Here is a 19,234-nt window from a genome sequence, read left to right as displayed (position 1 = left end):
AACCTGCACAATTCCTTAAAGTAAATTCTAGAAATCAAAAGTTGTTCACACATTTTGTTTTTTTTTTCCACAAACTTTCTTTGTAAAGCTACAATTTAGAAATTGACTTTTAGAAAATACAAAACAGTTTAACCTACAGTTGCTTAAAATTGTTAAGCGTGTTTAGTCAAAAGGTACTTCACAACAAGGGTTACTAGTTTTATTTCAAAATTTAACAAAAAGGTTTTCTCATACATCTAACATGCTTTAAATTTTATGACATTTAATTTAAATGAGAATGTGCACTAACTGAAGCTTGCTGTAGGTATGAATTCTGCAGTTGACCATGTCACTAACAAACTGAAGAATAAAACCCAAGTTTTTCTACTCTATCCTTCAAAGATACCAAAAGACGCATAAAACAAGGCTATAAAAGCATACTCATTTCTAAATGGCAACAGTAATATATAGCACAAAGTCTATCTGCAGTATTGCAGATGAAACCTAGATCAGAGCAAAAATGTATTTACTTCCCTTTTCCTGTATGAAACAACAAAATCCATTCTACCTTTGTGTCTTTAGATCAAATAATAAGCTAGTGAGCTTGGGATTTTGTGGACAGGAAAAATAAATCTATTAATAATTAAATCTATATTATTTTTATAATTTGATATTAATCTATTAAATTAAATCTATTAATAAATCTAAGGTTTTTAACAGTTGCTTTCAGAAAAGACTGCTTACATTCATAGGTTTGAGTCGTCCAGATATTTCAATATCAGGAACTTCAGTATACCATGCAGCAGCTAAATTTCGTTCAACAACTACTTCCAGATTGAGTGGCTGCAGCAGCTGTACTTCACTTTGCAATGTATCCTGCTCATAGTATGATCTGTGAAGAGAAACAAAGTACTATCAGCACAACATACTACTTACATGTTCTAACAAATATGAACATGTTTCAGTCTTTTCTTGATTTTTTTGAAAAGTACTGTAAAACAGTCTTCATAGCTGAGTGCACTACTCCTAAAATATCTAGTTAAAGCTTTGCTCCAGCAACTAAACATCATTTCTCGGCAGGGAGGAGATACATAGACCATATGTCCAGTATACTAGCTTTTTGCAAGTTATGACCTCTTATCAGCTGGAGAGCAGTTCCTTCTCTCTTCAGTATTCAACTGTTTGAAAATCCCCTTCCTCTTCCGCTCCTGCTCTTAATCTCCAGCACCAAAGCCTACTTAAAAATGTTTCTTTACATCTATCTGGCTTTATTTATTTCCTGATAAAAATAGCTTAAAAAAAAAGGTTAAAATACCCATTTACAAGTGGGTTTAACTTGTCCCAAAGCAGTGAATAATTCCTAAATTTATTAATCTACATGATAGTCTGTAAACAGACATTTGCTTCTATTAAAAGACCTGTAGATTGCTGTTTGTCCTAAGCCATATATTTTAAATATTAATTATTAACTTCCTGTTATATTTCGAGATAATAGTGTATCTGACAATAACCAACCAGTAATTATTTTGATAACAACTTCTCAAAGCTCTTCAACTGATGTATTCCACAATGACTATAGAAATTTGAAAAAATCTTGACACAACATTACCTGTATAACTTCAGTTCGCTCAAATTCACTGTCATAGAGTCAACAACAGGTGGGAGATTGTACCAAGATTTTGATTTAGCAATAAAAAATTGGTTCTTTACAGTAATTAGACCAAGATCAGCCACCAGGACATTCGCAGACACTGCTGATTGTGGAATTATCACAACAGGTGCTTTGATATTGATATCTAGTGCCAAACGAGAACTACGCTCTGCTAGCTCTTTTACACCTGTAGCTGCTTTCTCTGCTGCTTGAACAGTTGCCTCAGTAAGAGCTTCTTTGGCAGCTTGAAAGTTATTTATAAAAGCCTAGGAAAAAATACAGAATTTGGGAGTTTTATTAAGAATTATATTACTTCAAGAACTCTAAGAATCATAGTATTTTAAATAGCAAACCATCTAAAGATACTACTTTTTCTAAACACTTTAATTCCTTAGTAGGATAATCTCTCCCAGAATATGACAAAATATGCCTATATAAAAATTGAATTCCATACTAAATGTTTGATAAGTCAGATGGCAACAATAATGATTTTGTAACATGACTTGTATGAATTATTTACTCATTTGATGTGTAAAAGATTGATTTATTTAGCAGAATGTACAGAAAAGGCATTCATTTTCATGGCTTAATACTTATATTTCATCGCCACAAAACAGTGTATGTATCTATAATTTGCCACAGATCATTAAAAAAAAGGGATAATATTAGCAAACATTACTGCTTAACCATCCACTCCACAATAATGAAAATATAGATAAGAAAAGTAAATAGTTCAATCATATATCCAGCAAAGGTTTTACAAGATTGCAAGAATTCTAACACAAATAGGCACCATCTTACATGGGATGCTTTATCCTTTTCTAGATTTGGCAATGGTGTCTGCATGCTAAGGAACATCAACTCGAAAATTTAACTTACCAAAATAGAAGAAACAAACTTGTTGACAAAAACTACTTGAATACACCCAACTGTTAGGCTCATACTATTGTCAACAACATCCATGTTTGCATATGCAATTCCATCTGTAGCATTCACATAAGATATCATTTTGAAGTTGAAGACTTCTTTTCCTGTGATGTAAAGAGCCTTAGGAAGAAAAACAGAGCATCTCCAATGTAAAAACTTATGCTAGAGAAAACAAATTCCAAAATATTATCTCACGCTTCTAAAACATTTTTAGTTTAAATACATTAACAGTAAATGAAACAAACAAACAACATCATCATCTTTGAAACAGCTGAAAATACTCAGAATTTCATCTTGAACAATTCTTTTGATTGAGCCTAATGAGCAACCAGGAATCACAGTTGCACAAAATCGACAAAATTTTGGTGTAACAATACTGGCTACAGAAACAAGTCTGCCTGTAGAAAATAATACTCCTAGCAAACAGGAAAAAACAAACAAACCAAAAAACAAAAAACAAACAAACAAACAGATCTCACAGTTCAGTTCAGGTCAATTTAGCATCTATAATCCATTCATAAATCAATGACACATAAAAATATCATACCTTTTTATACAATGCCATCTCGTCAGAATCCATGATAATGATGTTCTTTAATTTTGCAGTTACTTCTGTTTCTGCTTTTTTCATGATCACTTCACTATCCAGACCTTAAAATTGACATACAAAATCTAGAGACTCTTCTGGTTACAAAGTTTCGTGCCTCTGTTATTAAAATTTTATTCTTACCTTCAATGTGAATTTCAGCTATTCTATGTTTTTTCTCTCTAATAAAGACACGTAAACAAGATAAATCCGCACAGATATTGAGGTCGATAACATCTTCATACTTCGATTTTTTTGATGCTGTAGGAAATACAAAAAAAAAAAAAAAAGCAGTTCTTCAAGGAGGAGATATAAATAATTTTTCTTCAAGAAGAGACAGAAAATTTAGTACCCCTTCTCTGAAGTCTAGAAAGTCTACAGTGTGGGTGAGATGCACAGCACTCATTCTAGCAGGTAGGACAGGAAGGAACTGCTTGCATATACAGTAGTCTTTATGTGTTTCACAAACTTTGGTATACACCATCAGTACTTTATTAACTGAAATTCATTTTATAAATATCCACATGGCACAAAGCAAAATCAGAAATACTGTATTCAGGACTAAGCAGTTTACTTCTAATAGTGTTAACATGATAGCTGCATTAATATACTCTTCTACCTGTTCTGTCGATGAGTCATTTGCAACTAAAGGTCTTGTTTACATAATGAAGGAGATCTGCACTCGATTTCCTAAATCCAAGTTTTAAACAGCTTTTCAGATGAGATATTTCATCAAAGTATTGCATGCATGCTAACATCTTCTCAATCCTTAGACACAAACTACAGTTCCATAAATATATTAGGTTCAGTCATACCATTTTATTGTACCTTGCTAGCAAAAGAAAACTCCTCAGCCAAAAATAAACTGACAACTATCCTCAGTAAAGGTTTAGTTTGCAAAGTTATAGAGGAGTAGGGGAGGAGGGAAGAGAATCACCTAAGAAAGTGTATTTTGTTGCTGTTCATTACAAGGCTTTTCAGCTGTGCAATGCCTACTAACTGCAAACTTCTTTACCATGAGGGTGGTAAAATACTGGAAGAGGCTTTCTAGAGATAGTTGACACCCCATGCCTGTCACTGTTCAAGAGACATTTGGACAATGCCTTCATTAACATGCTTTAACTTTTGGTTAGCCTTGAAGAGGCCACATATTTGGACTAGATGGTCTTTCAAGTCCCTTCCAACTATACTACACCATACTAAATAATAAATAGCAGAGAAATTGTCATATGTTAATAAATAAGAAACTGATTTAATCTTTTGCCTCTGAGAATTCTGTAAGCTACAAACAAGCACTTCAGTGTTTGCTTTCATCGCAAAATGGCTCAAAAATACAGAAGCACTGAATCATCTGTTCACAGCTCAGTAAGCCACAGACCAGAATCTGTAAGTTCACAGAATATCATATGGACACAAATGTACCTTGTGTCCAAGCATGTCCCAGTACAACTGAAATTAAAATCCACCATGAATTAAAATTATCTTACAGCAAAAATAATGAAAAATATCGTTAAATGGAAGAATTTTTTTCAACAGAGCAATTTTTCCATCCTTTATTTATTTGTTCTATTGTTCAGTAGAGTCCTACAAAACACTTTCAGAAAGAGCTGAGAATCTAAACTTCTTACTAATTTGACAGAACATTCAGAAATCATCAACTGAAAGACACTGTGTAACATTATTACCGCTTTTTCCACATCCCATCCCAATTGAACTCTCATCAATCCTAAGGCAAATACCTTTCATCTTCCACTGTAGATCCTGAAAAACAAAGGCTACAAACCTTATGTTCCCCTGTTTTATTTATAACCTGTTGTGCCACGGAGATCATAATTACCTTTCCTTTCATAATGTTTAAACAATTAACATAACTGATTTCATTTAAGTGGATATGGAAAACAATTACACAAATCCCCCAAAATGCTGTGCACCCAAAAGCTTGCTTATTTTTCCCCTAATACAGGTGCTATTTCAGTCTCAAATTCTTCTTCAAAAACACAATCAGGTACTATTTCACCTGTCTCCCATGACAAAAACATGAATACTTGTAATACTGTGAACTAGTCACTATGAGTCACTCAGTATGAGTATTAGCCACTGAGTTACAAACACAGAATCATACAATGGTTAAGGTTGGAAAAGATCTCCATGATCATCTGGTACAACTGTCCCCTACCACCAATACTGCCCACTAAACCATGTTGCTATGTCAAATATTTCTTTGTAGAGACAGCAACCTTCTCGACAATCTTATCAAATGTTGCAAATGTGATATTGGGGTTTAAGGATATAGAACTAGTACAGATGTTTAACTCAAAATGCTTGTCAGAATTCATGTCAGTGAAGGACGGCAGCCTCAGAAAGATCTCAACAGTTTACCAGGTCAGTCAGATGACAGAGCTCTTTGAAATCACTTACACAAAAGCAAGTATTAAAATACTTTAACAAGAATCATCTTGAGAATTATCCTCTACCCTACTTTTGTATATAGGGTGTGGTGGTTTTTTGATTATTTTGTATTGAGGTATTTCAATAATAATTTTTTCAATAAATACCAGAAATCTAATTGTTTTAAAATTAATAGAAAGAAACATTTGCAAAGATCTCAGAGAAGTCCTTCTCACAGCAGAAAGGAGTATTATTGACATACTGCTACTAATTTCAAAGCAGCTCCCAGACACAACAGCAAGCAAGGGAGGTGATCTATGCTTCACATTATCAACAAATCAGATGCATCAAATTCCTGGTGAGAGAATGGTAGGACTGCATGACAAGCAACTTATTCACAAGAGACTGATGTTCCTCAAATAACGAGGATAAATTAACTGTAAGGAAATCAAAAGTCTCAATTCATACCAGAAAAAATAAATAAATAAATAAATAAATAATATATATATATATATGTATTATAATAAATATATATATATATATATATTATGTGGTATGTGCCTTGAATAGACGAAGAGAAATCAATCATAATTATTACTGAATAGACAGGTACCTATCTTTTGCCTTGTGCTCAGCTTGAGTGACAGAAAACACTTAGAACATGGAAGGAGATGAGATGAACCTTACTGCAGTAGCACAATTCCTTCAGACCAATATTATTGAATAATTGACTGGTCCGCATCCCTTTCAGGATGCAATATTTCTTCTGAATACCAAAGAAGGCAAGTAGCCCTAAATTTATACATACAAATCAGGTACCTACAATAGTACCAGGTACCTTTGATAAAGAGACTCACCAGATCTCTTGTAAATTGCAGGAATTTACGTGCTACCTATGTGTACCTGAAAACATGGTAATTTATATTAATGAAATACATGTGTATTACCTGCATCTCATACCAAAAGATTTTAAATGCTCAAACCCAGCTTCCACTAAGCAAGGACCATCTATTTATTACACTACAAACTAAATCCAAACTCACGTGCAAGTTCATAAATCTAAAGCAGCAATTCCAGCAAATTATGTCAACAAAATTGGTGCCAAACAGAATTTATTCATTCAGCAACTGAGTAGCTCACTAATAAACAAACCTGTCCTGGAGCTTATGAAATGCAGCAGTGTCTATTTTGTATTCACATCTGCAGTCAGTGCTTACATATTAATAAATTGCTAAATGAGTGGGTTACAAACCTAAACTAATAAAAATATATTTATGATAGGAAGAAAGATGGTGAACAAAGTCATCTCACTGAACAGTTAAATTCACATTATGCTTTAACTATGAAAGCACAAAGTTGTCTAGAATGCATTCAATACACTTATTAGCAAAAGTTTTGATCTTCATGCTAAATTTTCTAACCCATCAAGATCTTTATTTCTTTAATTTTTATACGGATTTTTTTTTATAAATATTGTAATGCAAAAATACTTTTCTTATTATATTGCAGAACACCATTAGGAATATAATCATTTCCAATAAGCTACCATTCAACACAGTTTATCATAACTAAGCAAATTTGAAGACACATACTCAAACAGCATGCTTACTCTTTCTACCTCAGGAAATGTCAACAGCTGCAGCAACTACCTTAGCTCATTTAATTATACAGTTATTTCTCTGCTACACACTTACAGCAAAGGAGTAACACCATACCCTGGCTACTCAATAATAATCTGCTAGCTAACATTTTTATCACCATCAAAATTAGAAAAACTGTGAACTTATAAAAAAAAAATAGCAAATATTTCTGTTTTCTGTCTTACTTTGATGAGGGAAGAGAGAGGAAAGATAAAAAGAATAAAGAAACTTACTTAATTTCTTAAGAACATCCTTCTTCTCCTCAATTTTTTCCTGAACTGGTTCTTCTGCAACTTTAGTTTCTTGTTTGGGTAGAAGATTGTTTAGATAGTTCATGGCATTCAGGAGAGTTTCAGTATGCAGATGAACATCAAGAGAAGAGAAGTTCACCTGAAAGAATAATCAGATTGTTAATTAATCAGATTATAAATGAATCAGTCCCCCAAATGTAGAAAAAATATGTTTAAATATATATGTATCGTACCTTTATCTTCTGTAGAACATTCTTATACAGAGTCTTCAGTTCTGGTCCATTAATATCAGCCTATTCCACCAAACATGCACATAAACAAGACAAATAGGAGATGTTTGCAAATTTCAAATTACAGCTTATGATATATAAGTTAGTCTGTTTAGGGACCAGACAGATTTTGCACATGACATTCAATATATGAAGAAACGGTTAAGTAAGGAAAAAGCATTTCTCAGTGATACTGTAGTTTGTAATTAACTTATGATTCAAAAGAAAAGTCTGCTGTTTTCCCACCTTTATATACTCCAAAGTGAGAAGATCATCTTCTACATTATCCAAAGTAGTAATTATGTAAACTGGTTTGCCATTATCATCTTAAAAAAAAAAAAAAAGTTTTTTTTAATAAAGAAAAAAATTTGATGAGGTACCTATACATCTTTTGATCACCTATAGCCTATAAACTAGACTATTAGCAGTCATTACCATTTAATTTTAAAAGCCCTTTTGCACACCTAAAATAGATGCGTCATCTAAAATCATGAGCACTGGAACAAATTTGCAAAAGCATTACTAACAGAATAAGCTCTAGAATTATCTTCCCTTTTTTACACCTTATATTTAATTCCAGAAGTGGATCTTCCTCATCTTACAAAAGAAACCCCTGCAGGCTTTTTGAAGACACATTCAAAGTGTTATTAGCTATTAATGAATCATTTTTTTGACCAGCATACAGACACTTACCCATATACTCTGGGCACAGCAGACAAACTTCATGCAGGAAAGCATTTGCAGTCATGTCAAACGTTCTTAATTTAAGTTCAGTGCCTAACCCTACAACCTCAAGCTGCAGCACAGGTGTCTCGGTATTACCAGTAAGGCGGCATAATTTTATTAAGACCTATGAAAAAAAAAAAAAAAAAGGTAGGGAATTATTTTCTTAGCTTTTATATAGGATCGTATATTTACATATACTTTAGTGGTTAAGGCATATTGATCATTAAACTTTATACAGCAAAAGACATGGAAAAAATAAAGAGTTCAATGAGCAAAATTACTAGAATACTGTTTGATGCTGTTTTAGCAAAAATTGTATTACATGTATGTATGTTTGAGGAAAGTTACACTTATAGGAACTCATTAATTTTTAAAACGGTTCTGTAAAGCATTTAGTAATGTTCAACTCAGTCAAAACTAGATTTCCAGTGGGCATTGTTTACTTGCTTTCGTGTTCATGAACAGAGAAGAACTGGTGGGAGATGGGGTAGTAGAGAGGTGTCTTGGGCAGAGTGACCATGACATGGTAGAGTTCTCTGTTCTTGGTGAAGTCAGGAAGGGGGGTCAGTAAAACTGCTGTCTTGGAATTCTGGAGGGCAGACTTCAAATTGTTCAGAACACTGGTAGGAAGAGCCCCTTGGGAGCCAGTCCTGGAGGCCAGAGGGGTCCAGGAAGGCTGGGCGCTCCCCAGGAAGGAAGTCTTAAAGGTGCAGGAGCAGGCTGTACCTGTGCACCATAAGATGAGCTGGCAGGGAAGAAGACTGGCATGGCTAAACAGAGAAATTTTGCTGTATGTTCAGGAAAAAAAAAAGGTTTACGTCCAGCGGAAGAAGGGGCAGGCAACTCAGGGAAACTACAAGGAAGTTGCCAGCATATGCAGAGAAAAAAACAGGAAGGCCAAAGACCAGCACAAACTCAACCTGGCCACTATAGTCAAGGATAACAAAAAAATGTTTTTATAAATATACTAATAGGAAGAGGAAGGCCAAAGAGGATCTCCATTTCTTTACTGGATGCAGAGGGGAACATGACTACTGAGGATAAGGGAAAGGCTGAGGTTTTAAATGTCTCCTTTGCGTCTGTCTTTACTAGCCAGACCACTTATGCTCAGGGTACTCATCCTCCTAACCTGGCATTCTGGTACGGGGAACAGAAGAAACCCCCACAGTTCAGGTGGAAAGAAAGTCAAGTTTTCAGATGACACTAAGCTGGGGGTAAGTATCAATTTGCCGGAGGCCCTGCAGAGGCACCTGGACGGGATGGGTCGATGGGCAGAGGCCAAGGGGATGAGGTTCAATATGGCTAAGTGCCAGGTTCTGCACTTCGGTTACAACAACCCCATGCAGCGCTACAGGCTTGGGGCAGAGTGCTTGGAAAGCTGTGCAGAGGAAAAGGATCTGGAGGTGCTGATCGATGCTCACCTGAACATGAGCCAGCAGTGGGCCCAGGTGGCCAAGAAGGCCAATGGCATCCTGGCTTGCGTCAGCAATAGTGTAGTCAGCAGGACTGGGGAGGTGGTTTAGTGGGTGACATTGGTAGTAGGGTGATGGTTGGACCAGATGATCTTGAAAGTCTTTTCCAACCTTAATGACTCTGTGATTGGATTTTTTTTTTTGAGCTCTGCCATTAAGGAATTTGCAAGCTGAATATCAATCAATATAAGTTCCAGATTTTTCATTCATACACAACAAAGACGTTGTTAAATAAATATCTACCTGAACTGTCCATTGTCATCGTCTTTCATAAACTAAGCAAAATAAATATATGCAGTCTTCCTTTCAATTTTTTAACTATAAAGGCAACAAATGGAGAGGTAGGTGATTCTTTACAGATGTATATCATTTTCTTAGAGACTGTGAACTGGTAACTTAGAGTTACCAGTAAAGAAGGATATAAAATACAACATCTTAGTCATTCTTAAGGAAAAAAATAGTAATGATTTTTCATTATTTATTTTTAGAAGTCTAGAGCATAACAAGATGCTGCAAGCTAGTTACTATGTGTTGAAGCCTTCCTGTAAATCCTACTCTAAAACAGAATCTGTAAAGTTAACTGACTTTGTGTGGTTTATTTGTAAAGCTATAGACTGAGTCACAGCAATAACACTGTCATCGCCACTATCTGTTAACAGACCAACTGATGTAGTCAGATAGCACTTAGGTAAAATACTCTTTTTCAAGTCTGAAGCAGCAAGAATAACCATTAAATGCCTCACAGTGAACTTGTTATGGTTGAGTTCAACAGAATTTAAGAAAAAACAGAGGGTAAAAATAGGGCGATTGCATGACATGAAACATTAATGAAGTTTTCCCAGTGGTCACAGAAGTGTTTGGAAAAGACACGTCAAAGGCTACATCTTAAGCAAAATAAATAAATTAATAAATAAAAGTGAAGCACAGAGAATAAAACTGCTTCTGAGCTCCACCAGTGATGGTTAGGTAAAGGAAACTCAATGATAAAATGAACTGGGAAAGTAGACATAACAAGGTGTTTCAGTGCAGATGAAGATGCAGAAGCACAACTGTGACTTGAAAACAAAAACAACCTCTTGAACGCTCCAGAACAGTTTGAGTAAGAAACGGGAAATCAATAATTCTACAAGCATGAATTTGTGAACACAATGAACAGGAAAGAGTCATAGATAGATCAGGTGTGCTTTGGAGAGACAAAAAAAAATGTGTAACCTTACCTCAGCTACTTCAAACCTCAGCTGAAATTCAGTCATATTTTTCAAAGATTCTTGTTTACGTAGTTTTTTTCGCTTTATACTGCTAGCTCGTGTGAGGGAACCAGATGGGGCTTCAAAAAATGGCATGTCTTCCACAGGACTGCTTAGAGCATCATAAAATTCTTCTTCTGATTCTAAAGATTAATTCACAACAATGTTACATACACATTTTAGACAACCAGTATTTTGCAGTAATATGACCTAGAATTTTTATGTACATGTAAATTAGAGATGTACATGTAAATTTAGAGATGTAGACAACTTTGGGAAGATCACCTAGCTAAATCTGTTTCTACACTTGCCTCAGTTCCTGCCTCCACAACACCTACAGCTGCACTATCACATCATCAACTCTCATTAACTCCTTTGCCAGCATTCTCTCACTACCGGCTATGCAAAAATGAGCGCAGTGTCTCATTAAGCTATTAGTGCAGACTAAAGGCAAGACATCTCTTCTGCTGAACCAACTGCTGCTGACTTCATCAGGTTTGTGAGAAAAAGCAAAGCTTTATTCCACATGACGTTATTAGACAAGTATTACAATGACCAATAGATAGAACATAATAATAGCTTTTTCCTTTCACCAAGAAACCAGCAGCTGAGCAGTTAAAGGAACAACTATCTTTCTTCGGACAAAACCGAACAGATGACATGAGGAGGTATATTCTATGGTTTAAAAGCACCCTGCAATCTGGAGGGAAGGTAGGCATGCATATGAGTCAATAAAAACGTTTGCACAGCTGCCGTGTATAATATAATTTAAAAACAAACCTGATTCAATCGAAATCTAGTAATCACTTTCTCAAATTAACTGCTACATGCTTTCATTCTCACCTCACCCTAATTTTAAGAAGGGAAAGATATTTTACCTTTGGGCATCTAAAAGAACTCATAAAAATAGATGAAGATGCACAGATACATATCTGTATACACACTGTACACACACTGAATTAGAAGTGATTACATCAATGCAAAAATAACTAGCTTTCCTTATAATTTTGCTAGTGTCACATCATCAACTTGGGAGAGCAGAGAAAGTATTCTTCGCTGTTTCCCCAACTGAATGTTTTGGCAAAGCTAGAGCAACTGATGTTGAAACAACGCTGATACATTGTATTATTCTTCAACTATAACTATTAGACGGAATGTTACAATCAAGCTAAACTGCTTGAACAGAAAGTTGGTATTAAACATGATCAGTTCCTCTGCAGTGTATCTTCTGCTTGATCCTGTGAAAATGCTGTGTGTTTATAACATAGTAGTTTCTAACAGTCAGTTAGTATTTTTTAGTTCTACTATAACCAACAAAGATAAAAACTTTCAAATAAAATAATTAAAATCATCATGAGAGGACTAAATACATACTGAAGTAAAAAATGACACACGTTACTACAGACGTTCTGAATCAACACCCTGAATATCCAACTTAAGACTTTTAACTTTACATTTAATTACTTAGTGGATCTTTGCTTTTCTCTCAATTTATTTTTGGTTTTCAAAATCCACCAGGAATGCTCACCAGAATGTCCAAGGTTTGATTCAAAAAAACTAAAATTCAGAGCACTGCTGCATACTTCATCAGGTTAACAGGTTATTGAAAAAGCTAATTTTATTCTCTATGTCTTACACAAGTTCTTTACAGAATTCATTTCACAATGAGCACAGACTCAGAATTCTTCACACTTGATGAAAATGACTTAAAACCTAAAGCTTTGTGAAATATGAAGAACTTCAAATTCTCCTAAAAATACACTCAGTAGGGAACAATGGCAGATTAAAGACCCATATATACAGAGGCCATCACAAGTCTCACCATTTTCCAAGACGGTATGATTTATAAAGAGCATTTGACATGTCTTTTCTGATAGATACCTATTGTAACGCATCCAAAAGACAAAAAATAAACATCCTACCCTGTGAAAGAAATGTTCTACTTCAAGAAAAGTAACAGAAAGAACAAGCACTGAAAATTGTGCTGCTTTGAGAAAACGCATCAATGTTTTGTACAGAGTGAATACGAAACTACACAGAATATATTGCTTTTTAACCTCAAGAATTTGAAACAAAGCCTCAGAATGGTCACTTACTCCAGGAGAAACAAATGAACCCAATGTACTTAAAAAAAAAAATCACTTGAACTGTTCAATAAATCAGACTTTAAAATAGATTGTATTACCTGACTCCGCAAATGAATGAAGATCTAAAACAGGAAGCACACCTTGTGATAAATGTGGCACTGAGAGTACAGGCGATATCGCAGCCTGAAATAGAAGACACCATATAAATTTTTGCTTGAATTCTTTGTTCGTGCTATCGCATGCACAAATACTACGGCATAGAAGCTTTAGAACTTAAGGAAATCAGTGTTATTTTAAGCACAAAACATTCTAAATGAACATGTTATTAATAAGTAAAAGTATGGGAAGAAAAGAGGCTTAAATAGAACAGAAACAGCAGGAATATATAACATAGAACAGAAAATATAAATAGAACAGAAACAGCAGGAATATACACAGCTGAATAGCTGCAGAGATAATCCATCTGGAAACAGAGTGAAGGGATTCAAATACCCAACTTCACAGATCAAAATATGGACACAGACTGGACATCACACAAAACATCAGGAAAGACAAAACCTAGTCCCCTCTAAGGATTACAGAATGGCAGCTTCAGAGAACAGTAAAAGACTAGCTTTCTTTATAAAATTACACAATACCAGAGGCTGTAGAGGAAGAAAGAAAAAGAACAGAAAAAGAACGGGGAAAAAAATAATAAAAAGGAATAGAGAGAATATGATAGTAGACAGAATTGTGTCCAAATTTCATCACTCATGACAAAATTGTGTCCAAGATCGTACACACTGTTTTCAAATTTCTTCATGACAAATCTGGTAGCTTTCTACAACACAGTTACAGCTTTGGTGGATGGAGGTAGAGCAACTGACATCATCTACCTGGACTTATGCAAAGCATTTGCACTGTCCCCCATGACACTCTTGTCTCTAAATTGGAGGCAAATGGATTTGATGGATGGACCTCTCAGCGGGTAAGGAATTAGCTGGATGGTTGGATTCAAAGACTTGTGGTCAACAGCTCAACATCAAATTGGAAGATCAGTAACAAGTGGTGTATCCTGGAGGTCTGTATTGGGACTGGCGCTGTTTAACATCTTTGTTGGAGACATGGATAATGGAATCCAGTGCAGCCTCAGCAAGTTTGCCAATGATACCAAGCTCTGTGGTGCAGTCAACAAGCTGGAGGGAAGGGATGCCATCCAGAGGGACCTAGACAGGCTGGATAGGTGGTGTTGAACTCATGAGGTTCAACACAGCCAAGTGCAAAGTCCTTTGCTGGACATTTTTTTGGGCTGGGGCAATCCTAAACACAAATACAGGCTGGGTGGAGAATGAATTGAGAGCAGCCCTAATGAGGACTGGTGGGTGGTGGTTGATGAGAAGCTCAGCATGAGCTGGCAATGCACACATGAATCACAAAAAGCCATCTGTGTTCTGGGCAGCATCAAAGGAAGTATGGCCAGCAGGGAGATGAAGATGATTTTCCCCTTCTCTGCTCTCTCATGAGACCTCACCTGAGTCCTATGTTCAGTTCTGGTGCCCCCAGCACAAGAAGGACGTGGACATATTAGAACAAGTCCAGAGGAGGGCCATAGAGATGGTCAAGGGGCTGGAGCACTTACTCTATGAAGACAGCCTGAGGGAGTTGGGGTTGTTCAGCCTGGAGAAGAGTAAAGGCTCCAGGGAGACCTTATAGCATCCTTCCAATACCTAAAGAAAGCCTATGGGAAAGCTGAGGAAGGGCTCTTTTGTCAGGGAGTGGAATGATCAGACAAGGGGGAATGGCTTTCAACTAAAAAAGGGTAGATTTAGATTAAACATTACAAAAAAGTTCTTCATTCTGAGGGTGGTGAGACACAGGAATAGGTTGTCCAGGGAAGTGGTGGACGCCCCATCCCTGAAGTGTTTAAGGCCAGGTTCAAGGGGACTTTGGGGCACCTGATCTAGTAGAAGGGGATCATTATTCTATGATGCATCTGGGGAAACAGAGTGTGTAATATTAAGATGCAGTTGCCTACAACCTAGAGCACTAACTGAAAATGTGTGAATTGTCACTGTCACTACATGTAGAAAGGGAAACAAGAATCTTCACTCCAGGTTGCACTATATTTGGCAGAGATAGGTTCTGTTAGTGTAGTCCCCCAGCGCTCAGTACTAGGTCCAGTCCTCTTCAAAATCTTTATTGATGATCTGGATGAGGGGTTCAAGTGCACCCTCAGTAAATTTGCAGATGACACCAAGTTAGGTGCGTGTGTCGATCTGCTCGAGGGTAGGAAGGCTCTGCAGGAGGATCTGGATAGGCTGGACCGATGGACTGAGGTCAACTGCATGAAGTTCAACAAGGCCAAGTGCCAGGTCCTGCACCTGGGGTGCAACAACCCCAAGCAGCATTACAGGCTGAGAGATGAGTGGTTGGAGAGCTGCCAGGCAGAGAAGGACCTGGGAGTGATGGTGGATAGTCAGCTGAATATGAGCCAGCAGTGTGCTCAGGTGGCCAAGAAGGCCAACGGCATCCTGGCTTCTATCAGAAACAGTGTGGCCAGCAGGGCTAGGGAGGTGATCGTCCCCCTGTACTCAGCTCTGGTGAGGCTGCACCTCGAGTACTGTGTCCAGTTTTGGGCCCCTTGCTACAAGAAGGACATGGAGGTGCTTGAGCGGGTACAGAGAAGGGCAATGAAGCTGGTGAGGGGCCTGGAGAACAAGTCCTACAAGGAGCGGCTGAGGGAGCTGGGTTTGTTCAGCGTGAAGAAGAGAAGGCTCTGGGGAGACCTTATCCCTCGCTACAGGTACCTTAAAAGAGGCTGTAGTGAGGTGGGGGTTGGTCTGTTCTCCCACATGCCTGGTGACAGGATGAGTGCGAATGGGTTAGAGTCGTGCCAGGGGAGGTTTAGATTGGATATTAGGAAGAACTTCTTTACCAAAAGGGTTGCTGGGAATTGGAATGGGCTGCCCAGAGAAGTAGTGGAGTCACCATCCCTGGAGGTCTTTACAAGACATTTAGATGTAGAGCTTAGGGATATGGTTTAGTGGAGGACTGGTTAGTGTTAGGTCAGAGGTTGAACTAGGTGATCTTGGAGGTCTCTTCCAACCTAGGTGATTCTGTGATTCTGTAATTAAATGTTTTTTCCAGCAAAGACAAATTTCACATCAAGCCTCAGAAAGCAAAATCACTCGTTTCATTTTGTAAAGAATGCTCCTCTGCATGTTCCACGTGTGCTTAGCATACATGGACCTTGCACTGAGTCCCAAAATAAAGTAGAGAGGTGGTTATTGTCTGTACACCCATTTTTCTTGAATACTGTGCAAATGACAACGGCTCTTTTTTTTTTTTTCCAGTTACTGCTACATTTAAAACCTTATCTTATTTAGTAGCTCTTGTTCCCTTCAGAAAACTAAGAATTGTACCAACAACAAAACACTCATCTTTGAATGAACGTTGTTTCCAGCAGTCTACCAAGATTCCCTATTTCATCTCACTCTTCACTTTTTAATCATCTCCCACTCTCCAGCCTACATAAGTTGACCTTACTCAATATAACCATGTCTGAGTGATAGATATACTAAGTGTTGCAATTATGAAAGTGTCTCAATGTCTCATCCGCAAGACTTTCACATTCTAAGGCTACTTCAGAAGTGCAGAAACCTAGAAGGATCTGTTCAGAAGCATCTTCTTGCTTTCACAGTCCACAAACAACTCCTCCACTAATTCAAAATGTAAACTGCAAGTTTCACATTCAGAGTGCCGAATAAAGGTTTCTCATTCCTTTCTTTTCAGAAGTGATGGCAACAAAGCTCAGAAGAATTTCAGCTACAGGGATGAAGGCATGACAATACCTCAGCCACAATAAACCATCAAATCTGCACAAGTTAACTGAATTAATACCAGCAATTCAGATTCTGTCAAGCCCTGCAACAAATGGAGACTTAATCAGACAAGTTTAACCACAGGTTTTAATATGGATGCTGCATATAATCAGTCACATTCACATTGACTTTCCTAACCTGAACTTGTATGTAACAAGTAATGTACAGGGAATACTAAGCACAAAGTTAAAGGTTTTTAAATGTAGCAGAGAAATTTTCTGATTAAATTCAAGTATATCTAGTCATTCAAGTATATGACAGTCATTCCATATGTGCACATTTTACTTATGTGAAATTAAAATCCCAACTTTTACCCTTGAAGAATGTTTTTCTATGACTACTTGCACAAAACAGCAGAGAATACTATTAGTACATGAAAAGTAAAAGAGCAGGTCAGAACTAGCTAGAATTTTCATGTTACTACTTAAAAGATGGAACTACATGTTAAATTTCACTCAACATATACTTTCAAAAGGTGTGTGTCTAGTCATGTGCATGTACTATTATTGAATATTATGCTAATAACACACAGAAAGCAACACCAAAAGCTGCATTGATATCCACAAGGAAAACAGCAGAATAATTTTTCTAACAAATAAAGATGGAAAGATAATTTTTAAGTAATCTCAAAACAAACACACATATACAAAGTTGACCATTATTCTTTTAGAACCAGGTACACAAAGGAATAAATAATGGATAATTAGCAGTATTCACAAATGAGAGAAACATGGATAGCCCAATTTTGTCTTTGACATGGAGATTTTGCTTGTGTTACAGTGAAAAGACTGCTTTAAAAACATATATATAAAACATGGCCAGATTGTACAGATTAGAGCGATGTTAAAAATAAGCAATTAGGAGTTCACTTTCTAATTTTCTTAAAAACAGGTGATTATCAGAAGTTAAAACATACTTTTCAGGAATACTAACAAGAAAGTACCAATCTTTTAAGAAAGCATAAAACATTGACAAGCAAAATTTCTATAGCTTTACAGAATTAGCTACAAGTTTTGAGAGGTTCTAAGTAAATGCTTGTTCTCCACTTTCCTCTGCTCATTTAATAACTGCAGTGTTAACAGCAAGGAATTTATTTTTGTGATTAGTATTGATGAAATAATTTTTAAAAACCTTACCTCAGTTACTTTTGGAGGAGAAGTGGTAGAAGCACTTTCTGGCTTAGGAATGCTATCAATTAGCTCCAAGATACTTTTCAGCTTTTGGTCTGATATTTGGACCGAAAGTAAAGGCAGCTGTCCATACAGTTTGAACCTGTTACATAAATAGTCGATGTTATCTTATAACTATTTCATTCAGACATCACATTCATTTTCTTCTGAAAAATACACTACTTTTCCTGGTCAGAAGGAATGTCATCTAACCATTATATTTAATACAGACACATAACTTCTGTTGCACACAGAGGAGATCATTAACTAACAAATATCTAGATATTAATTTATATTTCCATATGGTACAATGTCTTCCGAATGAAGGTTGCAAATAACTCCTGATTTGCTTACATAAAGTATATTATCCTTACAATCAGAAACTGTTCATATTTTTCATTTAATTACTTGCGGTAAATCACACAGCTAAGCCCTCACACAGTATTTTACAAAAAAAAAAACAAAAACTTTTTGCATAAGAATGTTTGCAACCTAAAATTTCAAGCAAAGTACACAAATATACATAACTTTAAGAAAGTTATTTAACCTGGCTCTAATATTAGTTTACATAGCAAACATGGAAATAAATGTCATAGATGTAAAAGACACAGGGGAATAAAATAACCCTTTAAAAAAGTCATCAATAAAATGTATTTTAACCCTGTTTGAACAGACTTTTGCCAATATGAAGTAGAACTGAATATAGTCACTGACTTTTTAAAGACATAAAATGTATCCCAGTTCCTCAGAGAAATGAGCAGCATAATAAACTGTCTCCAAGCACAAAAAACTGCCTCCAAGAACATTATGATGTATTTATTCCAACAGCTAGTTAGAACATATAAAGAATTCTTCCAACAGTGGGCAGCAGCAGATGCTTAACACAGAAAATCTAAGAAACAGGACCTGCTGTTTCCTCTCAGCTTTGTTGTGCTTAACTCTAGGCCCAGGGAGGGCAGGGTAGGGGGTTGTGGGACAGGGA

General features: G+C 36.3%; 1 protein-coding gene across 3 annotated transcripts in view; it reads right to left on the bottom strand.

The window, feature by feature from the left end:
• VPS13A (vacuolar protein sorting 13 homolog A) overlaps window positions 1-19,234 on the bottom strand; it is a 119,986-nt gene that overhangs the window by 65,275 nt on the left and 35,477 nt on the right. For all 3 annotated transcript variants that reach the window (XM_082783483.1, XM_082783482.1, XM_082783484.1), the window contains exons 23-34: window positions 18,220-18,355; window positions 13,322-13,406; window positions 11,107-11,279; window positions 8,385-8,541; window positions 7,938-8,017; window positions 7,656-7,715; window positions 7,405-7,561; window positions 3,288-3,404; window positions 3,105-3,208; window positions 2,510-2,677; window positions 1,589-1,896; window positions 724-871 (exon numbers count right to left, since the gene is read on the bottom strand). In XM_082783483.1, the coding sequence (XP_082639609.1) occupies window positions 724-871; window positions 1,589-1,896; window positions 2,510-2,677; window positions 3,105-3,208; window positions 3,288-3,404; window positions 7,405-7,561; window positions 7,656-7,715; window positions 7,938-8,017; window positions 8,385-8,541; window positions 11,107-11,279; window positions 13,322-13,406; window positions 18,220-18,355 (1,693 nt within the window). The remainder of the gene's footprint in view (window positions 1-723; window positions 872-1,588; window positions 1,897-2,509; window positions 2,678-3,104; window positions 3,209-3,287; window positions 3,405-7,404; window positions 7,562-7,655; window positions 7,716-7,937; window positions 8,018-8,384; window positions 8,542-11,106; window positions 11,280-13,321; window positions 13,407-18,219; window positions 18,356-19,234) is intronic.

Source organism: Aythya marila, assembly GCF_965140915.1.
Source record: "Aythya marila genome assembly, chromosome: Z".
Lineage (NCBI taxonomy): Eukaryota > Metazoa > Chordata > Aves > Anseriformes > Anatidae > Aythya > Aythya marila.
This window is presented reverse-complemented; position numbering and strand designations above follow the sequence as displayed.